The sequence below is a fragment of the Festucalex cinctus genome, chromosome 7, assembly GCF_051991245.1.
Source record: "Festucalex cinctus isolate MCC-2025b chromosome 7, RoL_Fcin_1.0, whole genome shotgun sequence".
Lineage (NCBI taxonomy): Eukaryota > Metazoa > Chordata > Actinopteri > Syngnathiformes > Syngnathidae > Festucalex > Festucalex cinctus.
This window is the reverse complement of record NC_135417.1, coordinates 12,480,044-12,507,304: the sequence shown is the minus strand read 5'-3', so window position 1 is coordinate 12,507,304 and position 27,261 is coordinate 12,480,044. Positions and strand designations below refer to the sequence as shown.

General features: G+C 40.1%; 1 protein-coding gene across 15 annotated transcripts in view; it reads right to left on the bottom strand.

Annotated features, from left to right (window-relative positions):
• The window catches only part of LOC144022036 (focal adhesion kinase 1-like), a 43,911-nt gene extending 17,410 nt beyond the window's left edge, over positions 1-26,501 (bottom strand). For 2 of the 15 annotated variants that reach the window (XR_013284249.1, XR_013284248.1), the window contains exons 1-22: positions 17,278-18,483; positions 12,799-13,085; positions 12,558-12,724; positions 9,706-9,793; positions 9,457-9,536; positions 9,283-9,345; positions 9,142-9,196; positions 8,494-8,634; positions 7,809-7,886; positions 7,155-7,262; positions 6,695-6,812; positions 6,407-6,437; positions 5,675-5,745; positions 5,267-5,284; positions 4,776-4,832; positions 3,023-3,043; positions 2,171-2,268; positions 983-1,067; positions 781-881; positions 597-712; positions 214-314; positions 36-125 (exon numbers count right to left, since the gene is read on the bottom strand). Coding sequence is in view for 13 of the 15 variants with exons in the window: in XM_077526448.1 (XP_077382574.1) it covers positions 36-125; positions 214-314; positions 597-712; positions 781-881; positions 983-1,067; positions 2,171-2,268; positions 3,023-3,043; positions 4,776-4,832; positions 5,267-5,284; positions 5,675-5,745; positions 6,407-6,437; positions 6,695-6,812; positions 7,155-7,262; positions 7,809-7,886; positions 8,494-8,634; positions 9,142-9,196; positions 9,283-9,345; positions 9,457-9,536; positions 9,706-9,793; positions 12,558-12,724; positions 12,799-13,085; positions 17,278-17,350 (2,047 nt within the window). In the remaining 2 variants the exon portion in view is untranslated. Of the gene's footprint in view, positions 1-35; positions 126-213; positions 315-596; positions 713-780; positions 882-982; positions 1,068-2,170; positions 2,269-3,022; positions 3,044-4,775; positions 4,833-5,266; positions 5,285-5,674; positions 5,746-6,406; positions 6,438-6,694; positions 6,813-7,154; positions 7,263-7,808; positions 7,887-8,493; positions 8,635-9,141; positions 9,197-9,282; positions 9,346-9,456; positions 9,537-9,705; positions 9,794-12,557; positions 12,725-12,798; positions 13,086-17,277; positions 18,484-20,981; positions 21,009-24,398; positions 24,498-26,165 lie in introns of those variants that run through there. The other 13 variants (XM_077526454.1, XM_077526449.1, XM_077526448.1 and 10 more) reach the window with 13 other exon arrangements.
• Positions 26,502-27,261: the final 760 nt, after the last annotated feature.

Below are 27,261 nucleotides of genomic sequence, written 5' to 3'. Positions count from 1 at the left end.
TTTTTCAAGTGCAAAATATTTCACGCAGAACTTACCAAACATCCACACATCACTGGCTGTGGTAAACCTTCGAAAGTTGATGGATTCAGGAGCCATCCATTTAATGGGCAGCTTACCCTTCGATGCTGAGCAAATAGAAACGGGAGGAGGAACTCTAAGTCCGTTGCCAGGTCGGGGTGTCGAACAGAAAATACACGGAGGTGCCATTCTTACCTTTGTAGTAAGAACTGTCTTCCATGTACCTCGACAGACCAAAGTCACCCAGCTTCACACAGTCTGCGGTGGATACCAGGACGTTTCGGGCTGCTATATCCCTGAAGAAGAAAAGCACAAGTCTCCAGTAGGTGGTGCTAATCCTCAATGCCACAGTCCTGTTTTGCTTCGGGGATTGACTATTAGGTGCACTGATGTAAAACAGAGCAGAAGTTACACACTATCACAGAAATGTTTCTTGGGCATCTACGTATCAAGATGCATCCAAATTGGGATTGCTCAGCCTTGCTCAGCCATTTTGAGGTGTCGCGACTTCGATTTCTACTCCAGGGATGAAAACATGAACGTCGGAATACATGAACAAAGTGCAGAAGGCCACACACCTGTGCACAAAGCGTTTGCTCTCAAGGTAGGCCAAGGCCGTGCTGAGCTGGTAGGAGTACAGGATGAGGGTTGCCAGGTCTAAACTGTACTTCCTCACTTGCAGGAAAGAACGTAACTACGCAAGGCGCAAAAGAAAAACATGTTAGAGTAACTGTCTACTGTCATAAGTTAGATTTAACCTACCTCTCCGAGTGTGCAAAGCTCCATGATGATCCAGACTGGATTTTCTGTAATGACCCCCATCAGCTTGACAATGTGAGGATGGTCAAACTGACGCATGGTTACTAGACGAGGTGACAACGTGGATTCTCAATGAAACTGTCCAAGCAAGCAAGTGTAAAAAAAAAAAAATCTTATTTTTCCATCAGGCACATTAAACGCTTACGTGCTTCTTGGAGAAATTTCTCCCTGACGCTATCAGCTGTTGAATTTTTACACGTCTTCACTGCCACAGACAACGCCGGGTTCTCCTGCAAGACACGAACGCACCAAAACGTGAACAATCATTCGAAATACAGGCTTTAAAAACAGAACATATTTTTGTTCAGCATTACACTGTGCTTACGTGCTAAAAGTGCCTTTTCAGAGCAACTACTTTACTTAGAAACTGAAAAATAACATGATGACTGAAACTGCATAAATACAATAAACTGAAAGATTACAATGACGGCCACAAAATTTCCCTTTTACCTTTTTAGTATTGATACTTCTCGCTCTCTTTTTTTATTTTATTTTTATTTTTTAATGAAAGCCCCTTATACCTAATATAATTCCTGTATTAATAAGTATACCGTGAACTTTCTGATGCGTGCCTGCTTTTCCCCAAATAAACATTTTTCACTATACATATATCCATAGCTAGCGACGGAGTTATGCTCTGACAAATTCTTTACATAAGTTGCAACTAGTCATAGTCTTTCATTCACCTACAAGATGCAGTACTAAAGTCAGAATTACAGTGCTCAAAAGGAAAAACAGTAAGTAAGTAGTACAGTATATTGGTACCTTGGCTGGACCTCTAATAAACAATTTTTAATGCCAACCGTCCTGGTCACTACTAAAGAAAACCTCACCATCTTCATTTCTAATTATTGGTGATTACATTCAATCCGAAGCATTTTTGTAACTCAAGCGAAGAGGATCCAAAGCTCACTGAGTGTAATGTTAATTGCAAAATGGTTGAAGGGATTTGGATTTTTATTCTCAAATTAAACCATTTAACCGTCGCCACGGGAACGTTCACAGTGGAGTGTATTTAAATAAAAAGATTTGGATTTAAGCTTCTTAAAGTGATCGCGTGCCGAAAGCTTTTGAACATGGTATCAAACAAAGAATGAACTCCTTTTGTTTTTTTGTTCTCTTCTGTATGTCTGCGAGTGTGCTGAGTGGAGAGATTATTTTATTTGAACAAAAGTGACACGGCGCCAAGCAATTACATCGGCTCTTATTGTCTTATCTGAATATGGTCCATCATGTAGATTGGCACACACAGACAATAAATAGTATATTTGATTTACAATAAAACGTTACAAGTGAAATGAAATCTTCTTCATATTTCGTTATGTGTACTTACCGGGCTGATGTAGACTCCTTGATGGACGTCCCCAAACTGGCCCTCACCTATGCAGCGGCCCAGTTCAATGCGATCCCGTTGAATTTCATAATCCTGTGCTGGATATACAATATACACATGAACACAAGCACACACAAAAAAAACAAGGTGAAGATGATTAGGACCAAACATAGCAACACCCACACACACACTTACTAATAAGCTTGTCAGAGGACAGCGCACAGACATGACATTTGCATGTGATTTTTTTTTTTTTTACACAAAATATTGTATGCAGGGTGCAGAGAGTTTTACCCTGCAGCATCCAGTACGTGATTCGCTGGTGAAAGGTTTAACACTGGATTACTTCTCAGTAGAATACTTATCAAAGGATGGATTTTTCAATCTACTCTGGCAAGCTTGGTAGCAGTCCGCATGCAACAACAGCATCAGCAATTCAGGCCGAGCATGCCGTGGGACAAAGTTTCAATTGATGTTTAAGAGCACAATGTCATACACAAATTTATACTGTATGTTTTACTCAGGGGGGGAAACGTCAAGATGATGTTTTTTGTGAGAGTCAGTAAGATATGCTTGATCCAGAGTCATTCTATTGAGTTAATTTCAAACTTGAAATAAAAAAAGTTTATTCCTTTGTTGTTCTAAGTCATGTCAGATAAGTAGGACAAATCTGCCCCTAAAGTGACAGCAAAAATATGAATACAAAAGGTTTGGGTTTCACATACAGTAAAACAGCACATTGAGATGTTCATTTACTGTTGCAGGCAGACATTAAACGCAGGATCACAACCACCACCAAAATCCAAGTACCACCACAATATAACTAGTCATACGGTATGTTCAAATCATTACCTTGATCTAGTCCATAGTATTCTGGGGAAATTGGTTATTGGTAGGAGACAAAATAACTAGCCGTGAGTACAATGACAACCATACTTGGAATATTTCAGCGATTGTTGATTTGACAGAGAGCAAAAGTTGGTGCAGGATTTACGAAATGTCAATTTAGCAGAAAAACAGCAACTGTTCACTACCTCCCACTTTGCTAGGGCAGACAGTCAACATATAGATTGACTCTCTGGTCACTGACCTACATTAAAATAACCTGTTCCAATAATTCTGTCAAACCATTTTGAGGAAAATTGTTACTTGATCTTGTGACACACAAATACAAAAATATAATGCGGGCCTATAAATATACGGGAAATGTGAGCCGTAAGTGTTCCCCTTTCTAAACAACATTACACAATCTGATAATGGTACTTGTTCTTCTGACTTTTTTGTTGTTGTTGTTGCAATATTCAGTTAGAATACTGTACCAGGTTCAGAAGATTTTTCATGACCCCAAGTCATTTGAAGATAAAGGATAAGGAACTTTCATTCGGAGACAAACCAAAACACGTAAAATCGCTGAAGCACATAACTGGCTGAAATACTATACTTAAACATACCTTCATTTAATAATAATGATAACAAATAATCATATATCAAATAGTTAAGCATACCTGTGTGTGTTATATGTGATGAACGAAAGGTTTTACAACTTTCTCACAAAGCTCACGGTTCAGTTTTCACATGGTACGGACCTCATGGTACGGAAATTGCAATATTGTGTGAAAGCTCGCGGTAATGCAGTCAACCTCATGGTATTGTAGGAAGGTTCATGATACACGGTCTGTTTTCCCACTGTTTTATGTGGAAACGACATCTCCAAATCATATATAACCGGGCAATCGAAAAATCACACGTACCGTTTTTTTTCCGGACTATAAGTCACTCCAGAGTATAAGTCATACAAGACCACAAATGCATAATTAGGTAGAAAAAAAAAAAAAAAAAACTACAAAAGTCACACTAGAATACAAGTCGCATTGTGCCCTCTTGTGGCTGTCTGTGAAATTATATTCACCCCCGGTATATATTTTTTTTTCATGTTTCATTCGCTCCGGTGTATAAGTCGCAAGAACAGCCAATCTATAAAAATAAATAAATAAATAAATAAAATAGTGTGACCCTTAGTCCAGAAAATACGGTACATCGAAATTGTTCAACTTTTCCATGAATATGCGAAACACATCTTGTTTTCTACTCCCGATCAGCTACAAGAAATTGTGAACAAATGAACAATGAACAAAACAATCATGTGTGCGTGTAAACTCTAACAAAGAGGTGGAGAGAGAGCGCTCAAGCAGCCATGCTAAGCGACACGTAGACCTAAAACTACATTTTAAGCATAACGCCTCATTATTTCATACAGCGGCAATACCACAATGATAGAGACGCTTTTACTACCAATGATATCATGAATATTGTGACATCCTTAGTATGACGTGATGTGCATGATAAATTAAGGAGCAGAAATCGCCACCTTATTTGACAAAACAGGGTCAAATGTGATGGAAGCAGATTTTCAAGGAAAAAAAAAAAAAGTTATTAGGTTCAGCTGAGCAAATGAGAGGCTAAATACTAAACACACTCATGGGCATATACAAATAATCGCACACAAATTTAACTCTCCCTGTCATGCGGTTAGCAAGATCACACCACTCTCAGAAACTCTCAGATTTGACGTCAAAATGTATGAAGTATATATCAGACTACTTACTTGAAGGCATAGTGTAAGTGTCCTCCTCATCTATGATCTCAGCATAGTCGTCCGTTTCTGTAGGGACAAAAAGAGAAAATTGAAGCCACAAATGACGACTCAAAAACGTTTCACTAAATTAAGGTATCACCATGAATTAACGATGAAGTACACATGTTCTAAAATAAATTGTGGATGAAAAAAAAAAAAAGACTGGACACAATTACCTGTCCAAAAGTATGCCACCATATCCAACTCGGAACACATGCACAACAATTAACTGTCAAACGAACGCGCATGCAAGTGACGGGGACAGAAAATAGTGGAGAGAAGCCGACACAAAGAGGAAAAGGGAGGGATGGAAACGGCTGTTCTTTCCAGAATGTGTCACAAAAACAGATTGAGTCATGGAGAAAGCGGCATCAGTTACACACACACACAAATAAATTCTTTCAACACATTCAGACAACTCAAATTAAGCAAGAATGTAAAAGGAATGCTATTTTGTTTACCATCGCCGCTATTGTGCCCTATAGAAGCCACATGCACCAAGAGATGCATACAAAGAAGGAAGGAGAACATTTTATAGATTAGTATACATGAACAGTTGTATTGCACGACATTGATTCCATTGTTGTGGTCATTTTCACAATGCTGCGTAAATATGTGCTAGTCATAAGGTAAAAAAAAAATATATATATATATATAGGAAAGCTTAGAAGTCAAAGCTAAAGCTCTCCATGCAAACATATGGCGTGTGTGAGACACTCTTCACTGCAAACAAAGAACGGGCTTTATGGGGGGGGGGGGGGGGGGGGGGGGGGGGGGGGTCACACACGCGTGTCCACAGAGCCTCCAGTCACTTAGCAGTCATTCAGAGGTCGCCAGAGTCAAAGAGAAGGCCGCAACGGGTCTCCCACCTGACACACAAACGGCTCTGGTCCGTACTCCGTCCATCCGTTTTTCCATCCGCCTCTCGTGATTTGATACTCTGCATTAGACAAATAAAGTTAAGCTAACACCCTGCGTCATTATGTGTTGCTAACATTCATGTTGACGATGAAATAATAAGAAACCTGAACATAGTTTTTAAATTTTCTATATGGGAGCGATTATATTATCAAAATGTTATTTTTATTAATAGCTACACGGCAAAATCACCAGTGTTAATTCAACACTTAAAGAGTTAAATTTAACCCTTCAAAATTATTTATACTACTAGTAGTCCCCATGAAATATAGTTAAAGCAACTCTAAACTGTTCAATTATTTGACACTGAGATGGAGTTAAAACATCTCTGAAGGTAGATGAAATTGAACACTAGTCAACACTGGTCAGTGTCGCAAGGAAGGAGGAAAGTTACGCTGACTCTGGAGAATTGCAGGTGCAAAGAAACTCAATTACATCTCTGCAGAGTTAAACTAACACTAGGTGATCAACTCTCTAAAATACCACCTACTCTGAACACCTTTTAACTTTGAAAATGTTAAAATGACACATCAGTAGTTAAAACTGCCAAAAATGTAACCCTAAAATTTCAACACTCCAATTTTCACTGTAGTTTATTATACGTAACGGCCATATTTTGCAACGCAGATGTATTTAAATGATCTTTAAAAAAGCAGAGATGCATCAAACATCGCCATACGTACTTTGGGATGGATGGTAGCGCTCTATCGCCATCTGCAAGACAAAACAGAGCAACCTTGGTAAGCGCTAAACACATCAATGTTTGCACAGTTATTTTTAGAAAAAGTCAAATGCAGGAAGGATATTCAATGTGACAAGCATCTCCAGTCAAAAAGCTGAGTTAATTACCAGCATAATCGTACTATATTGACAGTATTCAAACACCCACATATTCGTATTTCACTTCCACATAAGACAACCACTGTAGCACTAATAAGCCTAAAATACATGCAAGTGGGAGTGTGCCCCACCCTTGTGGACTCTGACAATGAAGGAGTGGCTCGTTGAGGAGAAGAGTCGACAGTAACCGTCAATCAAGTCAGCCATGTTTTCTGCTGTCGTCAAGGATGCTGTGGTGACTGTGAGAGGCTGCACAGACAAACACTCACATTAGCCTGACAAGCAGCGCAATTTTGATCAATAACATCTTCCATGAGTACACATCTAGCATTACTTTGTTTACCTGTGAGCAGAGAAAGAGAAGTTATGACGTGATATCAACATGTTTTTTGCACTTCTTTACCAGGAAACCGTGTCACCACAAGTTCAAATGAAAAATGATGATTCACAAGCATGCGACGGTGACACAAAGGTTGAGCAACAATTCTGATGGGTTTACCGTCATGATGAATGTCTACATAAATCCGTCATTTGATACTACTTGTGTATGAATGTGAGCGTGCGTGTCCGTATGCTTGCGCGTGTTGTCACCTCTGGAGCTCCAGCTACATTGAGCTGCAGCATGCCTTTCCTGTCCTTCTCCTCCAAAGGTGAATACTGGATGGACTGAACCTGGTTGAAGTTTGCTAAGTGGGTAGGCTGCAGACGTGAAAATAAATCACAGCTAATTATCATTTTGGAAACATTAAAATGCAGATTGGAGCATGCCAACTGCACCTGCGAGGCAAACCAGTAGAGGGCAGTGTTGTGAACTACCATTAAGGCAAGGGGCCTCCAAGTCAATTTACGTGGGGGCAACTGGAGATTGTGAACTTTAGCAGTTATTCAGAACAAAAACCAGACTGGTGCCCCGGTCCGCTCTCTCATCTCCCGAGTACTTTGCATTCTCCTCAGCATGTCTAGTTGTGGGATGACATCTGATTTATTTTACTACAATGTGCCTATGAAAGGCAGGTTTGCATCAAATGAAATATTTTTGGTGAAATGTGCCCTAACTTTCTAACTATTGCTAACACTGGTTAGCCATGACACTGCATTCGCCACAGTGCTTCTAAGTTGGCTATCTTGGCTAACCCCAACTTACAGATAAGATCCACAATATGTGATATGTAACTTTATGCTATAATATTTCTTCATAATATTGACTCAGAATTGACAGACATGTAAAATCCGATGATAACTCACCGTTGAGCCTTTGTCTGTGAGGTAGCTGATTCCTTCCTCTGGTCCGATTGCTAGCTCAACTGATATTACCCAGCTAGACTGAAAATACAAGAACAAGCACATTATAACATTACTTTCCCCCCCCTCTCTATATATTATCATATGACATTTTACTCAACTGTACATCTACAAGGCAAAGGGAAAATTCCCAACTACTCTTCAGTCTTAAAATGTAATGGACCAGCAGTGCAAAAGAGTAAAACTTTGTGTTTACTTGCAGAAAACAGTAAAAACCAAGCCTCCAGCACTCCCCCCAAAAATAAATAAATAAATAAATAAATCAACTCTCTACGAGAGGGAAAACCACAAGAAGCAGCTCTCAGCATGATGCAGTACATTTCTATATCATTGTTAAGTACAACTAGAATACCGATAATCGTATTTTGAAATCAATACCTCTCTACCAAGCCAGTGAGGTTTCCAGTGAGAAAGTAAGACTACAGGACAAATGGAAAACTTTTTTTCACTGACTTGGTTTGGTTCTGGTAAGTGATTAACATGATGGCATTCCACACTGAGAGCGAAATCAATTCCAGTGCTACCACCAGAATGACAAGATACGGCTGGGAAACGTGTGAATGGCCTTCACAACTGATCTAGCATGGAACATTTGGTCTCGATGAACTGCCTTGAAATGCTGCCTTACCCCTAATGCACATTTGAAGCACTCCTTATCGAAGTGGTAGATGGGAGAGATGATTTCCAAAAACTTGTGGATGCTCTGCTCATCGTTGAGGTTGGCGAACTGCTTGAACGTCTGCTGGATATGCTTGCGAAGTGTCTTTGCCTGAGAAAATGATGTTTAAAAAAAAAACAACAACAACAAAAAGGTATATTCATCTAAGAAAATTAGGCTGGCCGCTGGACCCTTGAAGTATGTAACTGCACACTGACAACATTGTTTTCAAATTCCATCCATCCATCCATCCATGGGACACACAAACCCCTCCACCATTCACCTTGCCTCATTTTCTATTCTATTTATCCTGTTCAGATGTGCAAGGAGTCTGTCCCAGCTGACATCAGACAAAAGACAGACTACATCCCAGGCTGGTCTTCAGTCAATCTGATTTGATGCCGACTGCACGGAAGTCAGGTTAGTGAACCGCAACTACACGCAGGCTGTCCGTGACTAACTTTGCATTCAGGTTGATCCTATAATCAGCTATTCAAACATCAAGTCAAATACCCTTTGTGTCAACATTCATTCAAACAAACAAGCCAGCAGAAAAGGTTATATGGCAATGAGCAAGGACATTTCTGCTACAGAGTTGATTGTCTTGATTTTTTTTACCTTTAGAGAATCCAAAAGGCTTTTGGGGAAGAACCTTCTCAAACCAACATCTTTCCTAAAACAAACAAGAGCATGACAAAAAGGTCATTTGAATAATTGAACGGACACACAAAATAGACAGTGTATGAAATAAAATGTTACTCTAGGAGTTCATAGTTGGATTTCTTGTCGAGCGCATTTCCTGGCATCTCTCTGAAGAAACGCCTGTGGAGTCGAGGGATGATGACGGTTAGAGCCAAGAGCAACCAAGAAAAGAAAAAATTGGGGGAAGGGCAACATGTTTCACTTGTGTGAACACACTCTGTATTCGCTCACCTTATTTCTAGACAGCCGAGTTTCAAAGCGACTTCTTGATCCACTTGATCGGCGATATGTTGCATGTAGTCACTCTTTACCTGTTGAAACAACGTGCGACAGCACAACTTACAACTTTGATAGGTCGACTGAAGTCGGTCTTGATTTTATGGGGGATGAAAAGTGTTGGAAACAGAAGCTGTGTGGAGGAAGTGGAACTACTGTATTTGAGTTGATCGAGTATCTGCTTCTAATCGTGTGCTGTCACACCTGGTGATAGAGGTAGTTGAGCGAAGGTTTGTCTTCGGAGAAATGACTGAGGTAACCTTTGGGAAAGTAGCGCATCCGTAGCTCATACCTGAGAAATGAAGAGAGAAAGTTCATGACAGTACAGACCTCATTAGTTATTTTCACGCACAAACAATAAACTGCACACAATTGATTTCGTGAGACAAGGACACAAATCTTCCTTGTGTCACTGTTCTTGTTTATAGAATGAATATTGTCCATTAAAACAATGTTGTGCAACTACTTTATGCAGAAATGACTTCAAATCACCCATGCAAATCATATGCACTGGCATATACAGCCTAAAATGCAGTTGGTCTAAGCTGGCAGAGAGTCACATATTAAAAAGGAAAAACCGTTTTGATCATAATAAAAAAAACTAATGTATCTAATTAATGCTGAATTCAAGAGTGATCTCATCATGACTCAAAATGTAAGATACTGTATACACACGTTGTTATGTAATAGTATCGCAAGCCCAAGCTCAGAGCAATGGCTAATTTTAGTGTATTTTAACAACGCACACATCTCAACAATGCACAAGTCCAGTAGGAGACGAACAGCATGTGGCTTCATATTTTTATGACACTGAAATGACGTTTCAACCTATGAAGCATAATGCAATTTGCTGAAAGAATGATCAGAAGACCCTGTTTAATATTGCAACCGCTACTGACATAAAGCAGTGACTACAATGGAGGGAATTGGGTCAGTAGAGTTGCGAGTAACAAGCCTACAAAACAGATGAGGGAGAAAATCCAGGCTGAGAATAAAATGCATACGGAAACCTTGTTCAATAACGAATGAAGCAAAAGGTGGTGCTGAGAAATTAGACACGTTGGAAAGCTGAGAGCAAAAATGTGGGCGGGAAAAAAGGACGCGGAGTAAAATCAAAGTGGAAATGGTAAGCGCGGTCACATGAGACAGATGGGGAGAGAGCAAACGAAGGGAGATAGAGAGGAGTGTGACAGAGTCAGTCTATCCCTTGGGCTGCTGCTGCCTCCGTTCTAACAATAGCTCAGCAGCAGCAGCAGCAGCAGCAGCAGCAGCTCCTTTGGGCTTGCAAGTCTGGCACCCTCGGAGGCACTCCTCTTCTGATACATGTTTGCAAAATGAGCAACGTCTCCATCTCAACAATGAGTGCATCCAATGAAAGATGACAAAGTCAAATGAAGAGGCATCTGTGCAATGACATAGCGTTGGCTTAAAATGGTCTTAAGTGCTAACATGTGCTTCTTCCAGCCCTGAAAGTACATGTTTCCAAAAGGAGCAACACATTGAGGAACTTGCCCAAAAACAAAAGAGATTTGAAAACAAACAAAAAACATGACAAGTGTTTTCGGCAAGTGAGGCGGTGTGACTCAGCTCCTAATGCCCACAGCAGCCACATATGGTACACACAGATGAAAGTACATTGGTACAATCACCAAATGTCTGATAAATATTTTACAAAAGAAAATGGTTCACCACCCAAACCAAACACTAATTTGCCATTCAAAAGTGGATGATAACATTTCAAATTTGCTTGTTTGTCTTCTCAGCTTTGTGGTTCAAATTAGCTTCCTTTATAGCTCCTATGCGAGGAATAAAACAGTCAAATAATAACATATTTTCATTACCGTAAATTGTGAATTGGCGTTATACAGTATACTGTAAATTATGTCGCTTGAATATATTGAGCATTTTCGGGTCCATTGAAAGCCTTACTTCTTTTTAGGCACAATTTTAATCGAGGAGTTTCGCCATAGTCGTCATCTAATAGGCGGCCAGTTGAAAGATTCCAGTTACGGTCTGACACGCATGTGAGGCGAGGTTCCTTATGGGGCTGACGCCAGAGAAAGCAGAGTGGTTAACTTGTCAAGACGACGTAGAGAAAAGGTCTAGATTGCCATTGGGAGTGGTGGAAGTTGAGCATCTTGTAACAGCAATTGTACTAGCGCAATGTAAGGTACAGTGACCAGGTTTACATGCTTGGATTAAGGCAGTCCTTCTCACTTAGATTTTAAATGTAATGAACTTCACTAGTTTGGAGAGATTTTACATGTGATTGCATATTAACTCATTGAAACAAACAAAAAAAATGTGCAAATATGTTTTTTCTTCATGCTTTGTCCTTCACTCACAAAAACATATTTATACGTTTTTTTTATTTTTGGTTTTTCTTTATGTTTTTTTATGCAAGAGCATAGTGGCTTAAAGCAATTGTAGCTATTACAAAAAAAAAGCAGGTGGGAGCAGAGTATAAGAGATCAGCCAGGGCCATGTTGCCACAAGCTCTTTTTGACAGTGTTTTCACCAGGAATGTGAATATTCATGAAATTTAGCTATATCCTAATGCTAATTGCTGCAACCGGAAACAGATACAAATATACTTTTTCCCCCTTGATTAATGAAGTGGCTAATCTTTATTTTGGTAGGTTCCATGTTTTTATACCAATAGAACACAATAAACTGTGTGCCTTGAAAAATCCGTCAAAATCCAGTAAAAAAAAAAAGTCAGGAGCGAAGAGGGTTGCTTCAATGAAAATGGCTGGGAGTGAATGAATTAATAAACATAGCAAAAGCCACAGCCGGACAATATTGAATTGAATCGTAATCCCACTGAATCAAACTGAAATGAATTGTTCCACTTAAAAATGTACCGGTATCGTCCCACATTTATCAAGCTACGTATTGAATCGTCTTATTGAAGAGATGCATGTTATTTGTGAATTTTTGCTAAGCTCATCCGTGATGGGTCAGAAACTCCTGCACATAGCGAGTCTTCACTGTATTAACAAAACATGATGCTGAGAAAAAAAAAAGAAGAAAAAACACTTTTATTGTTACTGTACCTCCACTCCTCCTGCGGGTGCTGTTTCTCATATTTCTCCCTGACATGACAGACTCCCAAGTCAGGATGTAACCAGTGGCGTGCGTCTGTGTGCAAATGGGTTAAACGCAGGCCAAGTGACGTGACACAGCGCAATTTGTGGATTTCGGCTATCTTCTGGATGACTCCCTGTTGAAACACGGAGGAACAAAGTGAGGGACGGAAGCTGATGATGAAAATCTAAAATGATCATTCTAGCGTACCCTGACATCAGTAGCATCTCCATGTCTGATATTACTTGCCCACGTGCTGGGTTCACTATTTGTTTCAAAGTAGTGGAAGATTTTCAGAACCCTGTCCATAGAACCAGGAGTCCGCTCAAGACCGCCAGCAGAGCCGCTGGTACCAGCACCGGTACCACCGGAAATCCCGGAGCGGGATTTCACCCCACACCCACTTGCTGCGGAGTGATTGAGGTTGGGCTCCAAGTAGGAAGATGTTGCCATGCCTGACTCGGATGTTCGTACTGGGGCTAACTGGCCGTCATATTCTGTTGAAAAAAAAAAAAAAAAAAAAAAAAGACAGCTGTTAAGAATAAGACTTCGGAATTCAACTGAACTTTAATATCAAACTATTTGGTTCCTCATGGGCAATTCCTTCATTACTCGGTCTTTAATGCAAATCAACAATTTGCCCCAACATGGAACTGGCCGTCGTCCCCTCAGCAAAGAATGCATTGTGGAGAAGAGATGGCGAAGCACAAGAGCCAGCAATGAAATGAATTGAAGTGAAGTGAGAGAGAGGACTAAATGCAACAGGGGATTTGAAGCGTTCCGTTTTTATCTGTGTTACTCGCCAACGTGTAAAGAAAACTACCATTGCTTGTTTACATTCAAACTTCCGCTTGCAGCCATCGTGAGAGACGTCATGCACGCCCCCATGCTGGTCAATGGTCAGTGGAGACTTCATTCCTGCTTTTCTCCCTCATCCACTAAACATGTATTGTACTTAAAATGAAAGGGAAGTCAACCCCCCCAAAAAAATATTGGCAACGATATGTTCTATGCAGCCCCACTAGTCAAAATACGCTATTCTGGTTAATGTTGCGTTAGTGGAATATGAGTTAAGCAACAAAATCCAGCAATGTTTGCCATTTTGCCACTTGCTGTCAAGTGAAAATGACATCACGTTACTCATGTCTCAGGTAAACAATCACAGCTCAGCTTCAGAAAACAGGTCAACTGTGATTGGTCGTTGCCTGAGCCCTGAGCAACTGTGATGTCATCTTCAGTCGACAGCAAGTGGCAAAATGGCCGCCCCCTGAGACGGATTAAAAAAAAAAAAAAAGGCTGTATTTTGCTGCTTAATTCATATTCCACTAATGTACTATTAATCAGAATGTCCTTTTTCGAGTAGTGAGGTCACATATAACATATTGTCAAGAAATGTTTCAGGTTGACTTCCCCTTTAAAGCTCTAAATGTCCTGGGTACATGAAGAAACGTGTATCATGGTTAAGTTTAAATTCACAAATGATAAATAAACAAGAGATATGCGACATGTAGAAAGTTACATGCATATTATTGTGCATTGCAGACTGTATTATAACTGGCAAGTGGAGGGTGATGGTAATACTTCATATAATCAAATGTAATGAGCTTGAAGTGCTGACAGTTTGCCAAATGCAAATATCCTGATTGAAGTCAGGAAACGCGTTTGGGCATATGCACTCCAACACACTGCGTGACTATGAGTTCGAGTGCGTTTCATGCAAGTTACGAGCTGGACGGTCAGCAAATGAGTCAACGGCAGCCCGGAAAAAAAAAAACACTGACACAAGGTCCTTTTACAGAGACCTAATGGAGCCACAGTTCAACATAAATCAGGTGATTTTTAAGTCAATGAATTCTGAACCGGGAGGAAACGCTCCGGTCCAAACGCAGACAGAGTGGATGTGTTCCGTGAGTAAAGGACACACTGTGTTCTTCGGAAGCATTTCCTCTGCTCACACCTGCACGAACAGCTCAGGTGGCAACTTTGAATCTGGCTTTGACAGCCCGATGGGCTTTGGAGGACATAATCGAAATGTCGAGCGCATTCTGGTGTTCACTGACCTTTCCGAACCGATTTTACTAACTGAAGCAGAAAAAGTATTGTCAAGTTTAACAAAAGCAAATTATGTACCGCGATTCTGTGGAAGAATAACATCCACTTCCACTTTCCTAAAGGTTGTTTTTTTAAATTCTCTTTCTATTATGAATTACAGTTCACACAAAAAGTGGTTCAGAAAATGAATTGATATACAGCGATCAGCATATACATATACTGCATATGAGTACATCCACTTTGAAAAATTGTAAGATTTTATAAGATCTCAATGAATATAAGAACAATTTCCAAAATTTTGAAAAAAAATTCTGTAGAATGTGCGCTTAACTCACAATATGAAAGTAATGTTGTAATAGAATGCAGAGATTACAAAATCTTCAGTTTAATCAAATTAACTAATGTCAAAAAATAATAATAATGCAACCCGCACCAGTAACGTATACTGATTCTAGATTAGTTTTAACATAAACTTAACATTCATAGTTTGTGCTTAAATACCACAATTAAGTAGTTGGTAGCTATTGTAAACATGTCTTACACCCATCCAGCATTCTGCCACTTGTGCAAAATTACAACACATAAAAGCATTTGGATGTAACAAAACATAAGAACAACAGCTTTTTCTAATCCAGAAGACAAAACTCGATTTCACGATTTAACAAATTTTCAACGATTCCATTTTTTAAAATGACGATGTATCAAATTAATTAGATTTATTGCCCAGCCCTAGTAGCGGGTTCTAATTAACAAATCTTGTTTGCAATCAATGGCCCACATTTGTGGGAGTATATAACAGACCAATAAGCTTGCAAAATCAGTTGTGCCGTACCACAAAAAAAAACTTGAGTTCTGATATGCTTGACAACTCCCGATATGCAAAGAAAATGAAGTAATAAATCAACGAGGCCACGCAGGCAGTCAGGAGGTGGGCAGGCGGCTGCCAGTCCAACTTTTCTCCGTTGACCGACAGTAAGCTTGGTCAACCACAGAAGGCTGGAAGTTCAGATTTGGCCCGTAACCGCAGCAGTGAGATGGTTTCTCTTATCTAATTGCTATCTAGGTTACTGGCACAATCCTGGGGGAGCCTCTTCTTGGCCTTGACGCATTCTTTTAACCATCCATTTGCTCGTTGCTCCCGCTCATCTTCATCATCTTTCTCTCCAAATCCTGCATCCTGTCCTCTTGCCTTTTACTCCTCATATGCAATCCTCACCCTTTTAAGCGTGGCCCTCCAATGGCCCGACTAATCTCCTCCTGTCACTCACAGATCTTTTAGTTCCTTCCTTTACATGTAAATTTGATCCTCCGGTCGTATTGAACCACCTTGCTTCTTCCTTCCACCTTCTCATCTTTCCTCTCATCCTCGCACAATTTCCTCTCCCTTCCCACAAATGCCTTTCGGCTCTCTGTGATGAGGAAGGTTTCAGTGCCCCCAGAAGATCAAGATTCAAAGTCAACCTAACTGGATGTAATTGTATTTTTTATTTTTTGCAAATTGTAATATAAACTACTACTACGGTGGCGGTGGACTCGCACTTTACTCCCCCCCCCCAAAAAAATATTTTATCAATATATATTGTGTGGTTTTGGATTTTTTTTGTTTATCGGTTTTATTGGTTTATCGGCGTTTTTTTTGAAGAGTTGGTTGGATTAGAAGCAAAAAAAAAAAAAAAAAGGAAACATTGTAAATGCATTTCAATGGCCGTCAATTAAAAGCAGCGTTTTGTTATTCGCAGGCCGGCCAACCTTCTAAGTAATTCCAAGAAATCATAGATTAAATGACAACAACTTCACTCGCCGAACATTTTCCAAACATTTATAGCTGACACCAGCGGTCCCCAACCACAAGTACTGGCACAGAGACTATTTGGTACCAGGCTGCATAGAAAGACTGAACAAAAAAATGTTTTAAAAGGTTAAAGTACCGCTGATTGTCACGCCCATCTAAGCAGGGTGAAATTCATTATTGGCTGTCAAAAGAAAGTTTAGTTTGAAAATCCGGTGCATCCATCTGTGACTCGGCATACGTCAAACTGCTCATCACAGTCAGCGATAAAGCTTTGAAAAAGTATGTCACTCCAGTGTCCAGATTTTATGCAATGACGGCCACTAAAACCAAATTATGGAGTAGACTGGACATAAGTACTACACATGATGGGTGTCATTATTCTCCATAACTCCAAGATGGAGCCTACTCATTGAAAAGAAACAAGATCAGAGCTCCCATGAATTCTATGTTCAGTGTAATGGTTGAGATGTATTTTTTAAACAATTTAATGTAATTGTTTCTGTGCTGGTCCATCAAAATATTGCTTTAAGTAAAACCGGTCTGTGGCACAAAAAAAGGTTGAAGACCCCCGACTTACACAACCACTGCAGGTCATCGACCCGAGCCAATAAACAAAAGCTCACAAGTGACTTTCCTCACTTCAACTTCAATCCAATATGACAACTCGGAGCAGTCAACAATAAAGGAATTAGCGCGATATAACGTTAAATATGTCTCCTTGCGCCCACTCTGAATACATATTTCAAGTACCTACACAATATCCAAGAACACATTATAGCTTTGGCGATCTGCTTTACCGTCACTTGATGTGAATCACATTTCCGTGAATGAGCTTCTGTACGTACTTGGTAAAGGATGATGCGCATAGATGCACGCCCCTTTGCTCCAGCAGAGTGGGATGCAGCCACTGTTCTCCATCTCTTGTGTAGGGGGCGCTGTTCCAACCCTGGCCACAGCACCCAAATGAAATTGCTAGGCACTGAAATCAGCATAAAGCCTTCGGCGTGGTGGTGTCCTGCGTATTCCTTTCAAGAGATTTGTATGAATGCATCCAAGGAGGAAAAAAATAAATAAAAAATCATTGATGCTTACGCTTTCATTGGCATATAGGTGAAAATAGTAATCAGGGCACTTCAAAGGGGCAATGTGTCAAAAGATTGCTGCTCGCTCCTGCTACCAAACATCAACTGGTGAAAAACGTCATATCCTTTTAACCAGGTTACTCCATCATCACATCAATATCGAATATGAAATGACCATTGTAAAGATTCTCTAACTTCAACAAGATGAAGCTGAAACCCAATCCTTTCAGAAGGAGGTCTTCTTTCCACCTCAGGCCATTCAGCAGTTCAATAAATACACAAGAAACTTCAGATTCCCGTCTTCATCGAAATAAAAAATCCTTGAAATGAATTCCAATGAGCAAAGGTTCACAGCAGTCAGAAATGTCGGGTTGCAGGATCATGGACATCCATGCTAAAATACATTGACAGCTTTCCACAAAACGTTGCTGGTTTCATGTTATCTTTCCACGCTATCAAAAACAGACCGTGAAGGAACGAAGCAAAGCGAAATGTAGAGCAAAGAAGGGCAACCAAAAGTGGTGCGCAATGAGGAAGAGGTGGAGAGCTGGCATGAAACAGAGACACGAGAACGAGAAGTCAGACGAATAAAGACCACAGCTTTACATCATGCAAAGTCACCAGGTAAACATTTAGCAGGTGTTTGATGTCACACAACAACAAACTAACAGAGATCAAACGAATGAAAAACTACGGTGGGAGCAACCAAAGTAGAAAGAAAAATGATGCAGAAATCGGTCTGAGGGGAAATGACCCCCGGAGATCCGTTTTTCCCAAGTCAGGCGCTGTTCCGTAGCAGCGGAGATCCCAACATCGCCTCACTGGCTGCTGCAGCTGATCACGAGCGCAGTACGCATGCGATGCAGATCATGCAGTGCTTCAGCTGGGAGCGCGCGGCGCACTCGTGCGCGTGCGCGTTAGGCTTGAGAAGAGCGGTTTTACATATGCAAAAGCGTAAGCGTGCGAGTGCAGATAAACATTTGGGTGATTTATGCGAGGCCAAGCAAGTATGCGTGGACAAGATACCCAAAGGGAATTTGTGAGGGTGCAAGACGCTCTTGTTATGTCTTCGGTGGAGGCTGCAGTAAAAAAAGGTTGTGTGTGCGTGGGTTTGAGTGGTGCTGGGAGGGTTTGGCATTGAGTCAGACACCACAAGAGGAAAAACAAAAATAGATGCTAAAATGTAAATAGGGTCACCCACTAACTTGGATAAATTGGCTCCCCACACACACACACACAATGATTTTAGCAGGTTCAGTTATTAGCCACTAAAAATAATTAACCTCTGACACTTTTTTTTTTTGCTAGTGTGTTTGTAGGGTTAATCTCGCTTGAGTTTCAGTCACCTGAAAATGACGTAACTGTGTTGTTTTTTTCCCCCGTCCTGTTGTACATGCTTTTGTTTGCACGTTAGGGTGCTTTGGTCTTTTAAGCATCTGACCTTGTTTAAGCTTGCGCTCTCCTGCACTCACATGAGATGTACTTTTAACATTTAATTGCCGTTTTCATGGTTAACTTACCATCTATCCAAGCAGCAACATTGGAAAAGAGCCATCTGGCTAAAAACGGCCTTTTGTGATGTTGGCAAGTATCCTTAAAGTAAACAAGACTCTGGCTTTTATATATATATATATATATATATATATATATATATATATATATACATATATATATATTATGAGAACTGCATTACAGTTCTTTCTATTGTACACTAGTCGTTTTATTTTATATTGGCAAGAAACTTTCCGCGTCTTGTGATAGGAAATTACGACCGTAAGTCTGTAATTCAATTTTTAAGCGGCTACGCACTGACATAAATTACACTGGTTTATTTTGTCAGATAATACATTTACTAGCAATATTTGTACCTCATGTGGAAGAATGTTTTTTGGTCATCAATCAACAAATGTTGAATAAAACTATTGTTTTCATAAGTTAAAAGAGCATATTAAGCACATCTTCAGTTTTTTTTTTTCTCAATTTAACAAGTATTTAGATTGATATCTGTTGAAATAGAAAGACAGAAAACAGATAGATAGTAGAAACACTGACATAGGAAGTCGTGTCTGTGCTGAAATCTGATTGGACAAAAATTCTAAAACAAAATAATCCTGACTGCAAGATGAATAGATTTTCACACCTTACATTGTGTCCTGAGAGATTTATCGTGATTAAATCCTGTTTGTGATGCACAGTCCACGCAAGGTTAAACATGTCACAGCCATCGTGTTCCAAAGCAGCAAGAGTGCATCATCTCATCAAGTTACAGGCCAAAAACACTGACGTCAGCTACGGGACGCATATCTCGCTGAGGTTTGCCAAGGTAAAGTTCAGAAATGTGATTTATGATTGAAATCGTCTCCAGCATCATTCCCCCCAAAAGTATTTCTTGGTTACTACTTTCGACGAAAAATATTTTGGTTTGACATTCAAAAGTGAATAAGAATAAAGAGATCACTTTTGAGCCTTATTCCCATTTGTTTGCATCTGGATCTAATACATAACTTGGAAAATGACATTTTTTCATTTGAATCCACCCATTTATCATGTGAGCAAAAGTATCTGAATATATGGCTGACAAGTGTGTTTTGTTGTCCAGCTGTGCCTTAACTATTACACGGATTATTCAAACAATTGGTAGCGGTACTGAATGCTTCTGCTCAGGTTTAGATTTGAGTTCTGTAATACGAGTTGTAGAGGTGAATCCAACATTAAAACCAGTGAGCTATCGGTATATTGCACAAACATTGGCCATTGTTAAAACAACCATTTTCAATGTCTTGACAAAAAACAAAACCCGCTGGTGTACCAAATGACAGAGACCGAACACGGAGACCGTAGAAAATAGCTGCAGTTGATGACAAAAACCTGATGAAAGCCATGAGGAAAGACCAGTCTATAGGCAAACGTTAAAGGAATTGTCCTTTGTGTTACGATGCCTTTGGAGGGGAGTGCATTTCCAGTTCCAAATATACAACATCCTACTGAAATGCGGTTACTTAGCAACAGCCAAGGAAGGCTTACAACCCATAAAGCCTCGAGTTTTACCTCCAAAACTAAATCCAAGCTCGGACATCATAAGCCAAGAAAAAAGCTCCCATAGCGAGAACTTGTAGTTCCCTTAGAAAAAGTGTGACAGGCAAAGAGATGGCATGAGCAAAAAAATGCAAAAGAAAAATCATTTCCAGGAAGATCAGAACATTCCTTTGACAACAATCCAAACGATTTCTTAGCTTTGAGGTGATTCCATGTCACCATTGCTTTCTTTCGGCACATTTGGTTGAGTTGCTATAAACTTATTATGCATACGAGTTGGTTAATAAAGAAATTAATTATTTCGTTCTCACTACACAAAACTGAAAAGAAAGGTTTTGCCGGCAGTAATCCGGCAGAGAATAGAATAGGCAAAAAAAAAAAAAAAAAAAAAAAAAAAAAAAAAAAAAAGTACAGCACAAATTTGTACTCACCAGCATAGTGGGATATTCCAGAAATATCTGAAAAACAAAAAGGATTAAAAAGAAATGACTATTTTGGAATGTGTTCATTCACTACATCCCATTTTGATGGCTGAGCACGACTGATTTACAATCCCCAATTCCAATAAAGTTGGGATGTTATGCGAAGCATAAAAATAGATTACAATGATTTGCAAATCCTTTCCAATCTATATTAAACTGAGTACACATACAAAAACAAGCTATCTCATGTTGAAACTGACAGTGAACTGTGTGATTTAACAATTTTGTTTTTGGAGATATGATCTTATTTTGAATTTGATGCCTACGAAATGTTCCAAAAAAGCTTAGGCGGGGACAACAAAAAACTGGGAAAGTTGGGGAATACTAAAAAAAAGCCAACATGTTTGGAATATTCCACAGGTGAACAAGTTAATTAATAATTTGATCCACATCCAGTACAGCATTCACACACACAAAACCATTCTCTGCCCATATCATATCCACGACACATCACATCCACAAAAAAACGCTGCCACTCTGCTGCTTCTTCGTTCAGCTGCAAAAACAGTCCATGCATGATGCTCTTCGATCATGTTTGTTCTCTTTCCAGCTCAGAGCGGAGAGTGACTGACTGCTTCTGGTTACAACCCAAGAATTGACACCCCGCAGAGGGCATTGCACAACTGTTTTTATTGTGGCAAAAAACAGATTTGATCATCCACTCAGAATGGACTGTAGTGGTGGATAATATGGACGACTACGCGGACTTGAACTGCCACACAATGTAGCAAACGCTTTTGTACTGAGAGTTCAGACCAGGGCAAAAACAAAAAAACAAAACAATAAAGGCACTACTTCACATTTGTCAAGAAACATTCAGTACTTTAAGGGCTCGATATTGATCAATCTCAAGGAATTTTCTTTTGTGTAAAATGTAAACAAATGTACTTGGGCTCCAAAGATGTAACTGTTTTTCTAGTCGTTTTTGACGGCCGTGGGGGACGAAGACTGAGGCCATCATTACTAGTGACATTTTAAATGTATTTCAGTTTTGTCAACATGATTATTACCAACTGTTCTTCATTAATATGTACAGAATAGCTTTCATTTGCGACCTCCCTTGCGTTCTATAAAGTTCTGTTGATCCGAAATACACTGAATGAGAATACCACAAATTCTAAAATAAAACTGTAACATGACAACTGATTGTGGTAAGAGTTCTGTAATTTAGCAATGTCTGTGGGGACATGAAAGTGATTTGTGATTGTGAAAGTGAATCATAGTGAAGAAAGTGACGTGAAGAAGAGGAGCGGGAGTGTGTGTGTGAAGAGAGATGAAGGCCAGCTGATGAGAAAAATACACTTGTTGGATGTTTTTTTGACATGATTACGTCCAACAATAATCATTAATTTTCAGTGAAAAAAAAAAAAAAAAAAAGAGACTATTGATCAGCTGATGCATCTCCTTGTTAATATTTTATAAAAACCATCGCTTACGTCTTTTTTACTGAACGTGCCATTGGACAACGTGTTGCCTGGCCTGCCCGAAGCGGCGCGAAGCGGCGCGTTGTGGGCCACAGTCTCGAAACTCCAAATTGCTTGTTTGGACAGCTCAAGGGCGGCTACCTGAGTTGCGGCTTTGTGTAAAGAAGGTCGCTGCTGCAGTTAATCATCCATTTTCCAGAGCACAACTTGCATTTCTCGCTTATCTCCACACATCTGACATCGCTCCTACGCAAAAAGTACTGTATACAGTATGTGATGTGGTGTCGGTGTGTAGTATTGGGACATTTTTTTACGACGACTGAGCACCAATACCGGCACCATCGGTAACAGTAATAATAAGGATACCAGTGATTTTGTGACGCCAATTTATGAAGACATTGTACGCGGACAACTCATCTTTTGAATAGTGCTGTCAAAGTTAAAGCGTTGTTAACTAATTAATCACAAAAATCATCGCATTAATCATGAATTAATGCAGATAGATCACACTATTAATTTTGACTGCAGATGATCCTTAAACTGACAGCGGCTGGTTCGGTTAAAGGTGGCACAGGTTGTGTTTGAGCAATAAACACAACTACATGCATTAAAGTGAAGCATTTAGCAAATGTTTGCATGTGACATTAAGAATATTGTATACATGTCAAACTATTGGGGTCATTTCTTACCATTTTAAATTATGCAAGTAACTAAGTGATTAGAAAAAGATGCATTAGATAGCATTTTTTTTAAAGATGTCCTCAACAATAAATGTAAAAAAAAAAAATATATATATATATATATATTTTTTTTTTTTTTTTAAATACATAGCAGGTGCACTTTACATTTGGCAGGCAAAAAATGTTGATTAAAAAAAAAGCCATTTTAATTAAGAGGTTAATCGTGCTTCATCAAAATTCTAAGATGTGATTAATCTGATTAAAAAAAATTCATCATTTGACACCTCTAGTTTTGCCATCACAGAACTATTTTTGAAGATGAGTGAGCATTTTTTTTTTTTTAGTGCTTGAATGTAAAACAACGCCATCCTTTTAAAAAAAAAAAAAAGAAAGTTCCACCTTGAGACTTGCTCTCAAAAATTGTTTTCAGGCTCCAAAACACTGCTGTTGTATAAACAAGCACTCAGAGCTACACTTCTTTTTTTTTTCCCCAAAAAAAAATCAATCAATAGTTAAAAAAAAAAAAGTTCAAGTTAAATGGCCAGCAAAATGCTTGTATCAATAGCCCATTTGACCATGCTTAATATAGCTGGGAGCTCTTTGCATTTTGCCCTCACTGTGCTGCGTGAACAGCGCCAACATGGAACGGTTATTGTATGTGCCACATCAGATGCTGGCATGCATCTGATTAACTGTTTGGGGGAAGAGCTGCTGCAATGTCATTTTTTACTTTGGTGGGCTTCGGCGTGAAAGACGGGTGAATAAATGTCAGCTCTCAGGGAACATTTACAGTAGCAACAGACACACAGTTGCTCTCAAAGAACCACAATTTCCCATCCTTATATTTAATTTTGCACAGTCGGCATGAAAACAGACTTAGCATTAGAGGTAACCAATCCAAACAAAACTGCGTAGAAGGCGGGGAAAACTGTCTTGGCAGCGGGAGCAGAAATCACAAGGCAAATTGTCCAAAACAAGACTTTTCAATCCTGCCCATCCGTTCTTTCTCAGCAACCAACGAGCTTTATCAAAGGAAAACAGAGCCGTCTGACACCATATCAGCAGCGTCCGCGTCCTTGTTTGCGCTGCACACTCAGCTTGTGTGCGAGGTCTCCGCATGCAAGTGCTTGCATGGTGGCGAGCAGCGCAAATTCCTTTCCAGCCCTCGCAGCCCTGTCAGACCTTCTCTACCTGGCTTGCACCGAGCACCCACAACACCAGCCCAAACAGACCCACCCGAGCCATCATGCCACCTGACATACCTCGATTGGAGCAGCCTAGAAAATCCCAGAAGTGCATTTTGGTAGCCTTTACGCAGAAGACTACACCTCTGCTCTAAGCTTGCATGTATTCCCCTTCTCCTCCCCGATCCACTTCCTGGTTGTGCTGTATGTCGTCATAGAGGAGAGGGAGAACACCCGCCCCTGATTGCTTCCAATTCACACACCTACAAGTGTCATAAAAAGATGCCTCCTCCCACCTGGTCGATTTGTTTCTCTTCCCGTGGTGCACTACTGCCATCCCCCTTGCTTCCAATTTCATCCCTCGTCTTTATTTCCCCCCGTCAGACGCCAGGCAGGTGTGACCATCGATCCAACATTGTCAGTGTGGCTTTCTTCATTCCTGCCTCTTTGGATTAGTGACAGAAATGTGAGAAGTCCAACGCTTAGCTTTTTATTTTTGGCTTATAAATGTTGAGTCTTTGTTAGGTAAATTACAGTTTAAAAGGATACTTGACTCATTAAGCCATTTTCAGCAGAAATTAGATAATATTTTGTATGGAATTAATGTGATAACGTCATTTTTTGGTGAAAAATTCAAATCTTTAAAAAAAATAAATAAATAATTTGCCACTTGCTGTCAACTGAAGATGACATCACGCATGCTCAGGGAAAAGGTAATGACCAATCATGGGCTCAGTTTGCTACCCAAACCCAGAAAACAGGTGGGCCGTGATTGGCCGTTACCTTAGTTTTCATTATACATGAAAAATAATGAATTTGTCAAATTAATTCTGGACAAAATATTAACTTTTTACTCCTGAAAGTGGCAAAATCAAGTCAAGTATCCCTTTTAAATGAGAACAACGAGCCAATTGTGTAAGCAAGCAGCCACTTTGCAGAAAAACTGATGATAATAACAAGACAGCGAGCAGACGGTGGACGTGTGAATCCTAACGCTAACTAGACAAACAGTGTCTGACCTATGGAATGAAATAACTGTTAAAACGATAGTGAGGGCAAGTCGCGGATGATTCACCCACTAGCAATAAAAGCTGACACGCCAGGAATAGTGACAAGTGAGTCAGGAATGCCAACAATAGCCTTACTTGTAAACACAGACGGACATATGATCTTATCGAATGTGTGCTGATTATTATTATTATGATCCAATTTTGTGGTTTTCGCAGGGGTCTTGACCCAGTGGCTGATGTGCATGTGCAGATGTGACAGGACTCCCATAGGACAATCTAACAAATTGCATCCTATGTTTGTCATCTACATCCACGAAGCAGTTTAAACTGATGATTTGTGGCAATGGAGTAAAAAATATTAGTATGAGAGCAGTCAGTGGTGTTCAATGTTGTGATTACCCAAACACCTGAAGATGGTTAAGTAAGACCTACTAATCTCCTTTTGTCTCTAACAAAATCCATTTGCATCACAATGGCGATGGCTCACTTAAGACCCGTGTTTTAGAATTGTGATTGTGCGTGACATAAATGATTTTCAGTGTTCACCTTTGCACCTAAGTTACCAGAGAAGCCCAGAGGGGTGTTTTCGGCCACTGCACCACTCACTACTGTCTGCTAGGAATACAAATGACTGCACCGTGTCAAAAAATGACCACAATATCTGGCTACAGAATGCGTGGCATATCTACAATATCTCCATACTAGTCGACAGTAATGCAAGCCCCGTAGAGCATCCAGCCCATTGTCTGACTGTTAGCCCTTTAATGCTAAGCTAGCTCAGCTAACGGTGGGCTATTCCGAACCAATTCCACTCCCAAGATGGATCAATACTCACCCGCTGAAAGGCTCCGTCGGAGCCAGGCCGCACCTACTTCCAGTCACCGGCCACCTTTTCCACTCAGCAAGCAGGGCTTTTACACACGAGTCCCGGTGGTATTAAATCCGACTTTTGGAGGCTGAGTCTGCCCGCTGTTGGCTCCCTCAGTTCGCTGTCTGCGAGTCCACAACAGCGCCGTGCCCGGCTGTCGGCGTCACTGACGCTAAACCGCGCGGTAGCCGTCAGTTAGCAACCGTGATGATGAGGATGATGAGGATGATGAGGATGATGAGGTGCCGTTGCCGTTCCGCTCTGCTGCATCTGGAGCGTCGAGATTCTCCAACATGGCCGCAGCTGTCACGAGGACTGGGGGGGCCCCTGAAAGGTCCGCAGCACCGACAGGGGCCCTTGGAAACACCCTTGGAATCACTCGGATGCATTCTTACTCAATTCAAATGAAATGTTCTTCTATATGTTCACATAACATGAGCTGACTTGCAAACATAGTCATGCATTCATTTTTCTATACAGATTGTAGCCTCTTCATTAGGGTTGCAGCAGATCAGGTGACTGGGAAAAAAAGGCAGGGTACACCCTGGACTGGTCGCCAGTCAATCACAGAGTACATAGACAACAATCCACAGTCACATTTCTCTCTCTTTTTCACACCTATAGAGAATTTAGTCTTCAATTAGCCTACACAACCGTATTTTTTTGGTCTATGGGACGAAGCCCAGATGACCCTAAAAGAAAACACATGCATGCACAGGGACAAGGAGTGCCAGTGACATTTTTTGACTGTCATGTAAAGATATTGTATGCAACAGAGACAAAATATTCATAGACATATGTTTTTCCCCACTTTCTTCATGTAAAAGGACTTAAGCGTTTGGAACTGGAGCATTACACTTTTAAGTCCGGCAACATCCCAAAAAAATACAAATGAAATTATATACTGTATATATGCAACCATAAAAGTGGTATTTCCCCCCCTTTAAACTTCATTGAAAACAACAATATACATGAACAATAAAAGATACAGTGGTGCACATTTACTTTCATAAAAATCAACTGGAATTGTTTAAAAAGGAAGCTCAAGAGTATTTGCAAATGC